Here is a 2,069-nt window from a genome sequence, read left to right on the forward strand (position 1 = left end):
TTGTAAACCTGAGAGAGTGTTTCTATTGATATCTGTCTCAAGGCCTGCAAAGGTAATTTAGGCATTGTTGGGATCATTAGAGATCACATTCCTAAGCCATCTAGGAAGATGCTTTTACAAACCAGAGTGCTAAACAAGCTACACTACTGTAGCCGGGGAAAAGGTCTGTGCAGTTGTGAAAAGTTAAACATTGTTCTTTTTTTTTTTTTTTTTTTTTTTCCAGAAAAGGATATTTTTATTCAAGTAACTGCAAATAGGAAACCAAAGGGGGAGCCCCAGGCTGGGACAAGTAATGGCCACCCCTCCCCAACAGGACAAGGGGAGACAGTGGCCCCTACACCCTTCACACAATCAACATGGACCCCCCCCAACTCAGCTGCAGCATCCTCGGGGCAGGACCCCACCTTCCCTGGGACTGGGGTGGTCTGCAACCCAGCCTGCTGTGCCCCAGACCCCCTTCCCCCATGAAGTATCCTGGGGGAGGAGGGGACCGTGGGCTGAATGGGAGGCTATGAACTGAATGTTTGGCGCTGGTAGCAGCAGCAATGATGATGTCTAAGAATGAAACATTGAACAAAAAAAATCAACACAACTGTCCAGAGGTAGTTTGTGAACAGAGGAAAAGATGGAACCAGAACCTTGGGGGGTAGGCAGGCGAGGGAGGGGGTAGGCAGGGCGAGCTCCTTATTAGTGCCCCACAGATGAGGGGAACCGCCTAGAGCAGAAGTGGGGATGCTAGATCCCATGGGAAAGCTGGGGGGGTGGGGCCCCACCTCTTGCCCTCTTACCTGTTCCCCACAAGGGGTTGTCCAACCCAGTGCAGGGGAGCAGGGGAGGTGAGGGAGAGCAGTATGGGCCACTGGGGACAGTTTGGCTGGGGGACGAATACCCCCTGTTGATGCCAGTATAGCCAGAGTGGGCATGTCAAAATGGATGGGGCATGGGCCCCCGTAAGGCCAGGGGAGCCCTCCCAGGCCCCTTTAAGGGAAGCTAGAGGCAACAGTGGAGGAGCAGAGCAAGTTCCCAAACCAAGAGCTCAGAGAGCAATTTCTCCACAAGGGAGTGGGGGCGCAGCAGGTGCACGCTGCGGCTAAGTGGGAAGTTAGCCTTGTCTGGGAGAGGCAGGTGTGCGTGGGTGGGAAGGGCGCGGGGAGGTGGAGGAAAGCACTCCCCACTCGCCACAGGAGCCCTGCAGCGCTGGTGTGCTGTAGTGTGCGGTGGGGAGGGCACATGGGGACTGGGGGCAGTTTGGGGCGGGGGGAGGGAGGGGGGCTGTGGGAGCTGAACGAAGCTGTCCAGTCCCAGAGGGAAGCTGCTCCTGGCCAGGGAGCAGTCGGCACTGTGCGGTCACTGCTCCTCCTCTGAGGACTCCTGGGAGATGCCCTCTTCTTCCTCCTTCTCCAGTTTTTTGGGTCTGCCCCTTGGTTTCCTTCCTGGAGCTGTGGTGGTTTTCCGGGTCTTGGCAGCACCCTTGTTTTTGCTCCCCTTTGGTCGGCCGCGAGGTCTCTTAGGTGTTGGCACTTCACTGGGTTCCTTCGGAGGCTGCTTCCGTGGCCTGCCCCGGCCTCGCTTCTCAGTACCGTCCTTTTCCTGCTTGGAGGCCAAGGGCTGGCTAGACTTTGAGCTCGACTCACTCATCTTCTTTCACTTTGGAGGTCAACAGTGATGCTGGGATGCGCGAGCTCGGCCGCCGGCCTGCGGTGCGCGCTCGGGGCTGCCGGGAGCGACGGTGCTGGGCGCTGAGGACCGGCCTGGCTCCGCCGCCGCCGCTGGTAGCAAATGCGGATCTGAAACCGGGAGAGAGGGCAGAGGCGCTCAGAGACCGCCGCCGCCGCCGCGTGCTCCTTAAACATTGTTCTTAATGACATCTAACCCTGATAGCCTCTTTGTAAAATAGGCTAAAGTTATAGGTTCCTGGCTAGGTAAGATCAACGCCCCTAAAGTCAGCTTGAAGAAGTTACGGAAGATGGACCTTCGCCCTTCTACCCCCATTTTTAAAGATCAAGGGTCCAGAGTCAGAAATTTTGGAGAAATGAGGCAAAATAGATGAAAAAAAAGGCATAAAGAAT

At 56.0% G+C, this 2,069-nt stretch overlaps 1 protein-coding gene across 1 annotated transcript; it reads right to left on the reverse strand.

The window, feature by feature from the left end:
* Positions 1-218: 218 nt before the first annotated feature.
* LOC122100591 (high mobility group protein HMG-I/HMG-Y-like) lies at positions 219-1,833 on the reverse strand. The gene has a single exon (XM_042670921.1). The coding sequence runs from the start codon at positions 1,636-1,638 to the stop codon at positions 1,348-1,350; it is 291 nt and encodes a 96-aa protein (XP_042526855.1). The 5' UTR covers positions 1,639-1,833; the 3' UTR covers positions 219-1,347.
* Between the last annotated feature and the right edge of the window lie 236 nt (positions 1,834-2,069).

Source organism: Dipodomys spectabilis, unplaced genomic scaffold, assembly GCF_019054845.1.
Source record: "Dipodomys spectabilis isolate Male_0828 unplaced genomic scaffold, ASM1905484v1 ptg000587l, whole genome shotgun sequence".
NCBI lineage: Eukaryota > Metazoa > Chordata > Mammalia > Rodentia > Heteromyidae > Dipodomys > Dipodomys spectabilis.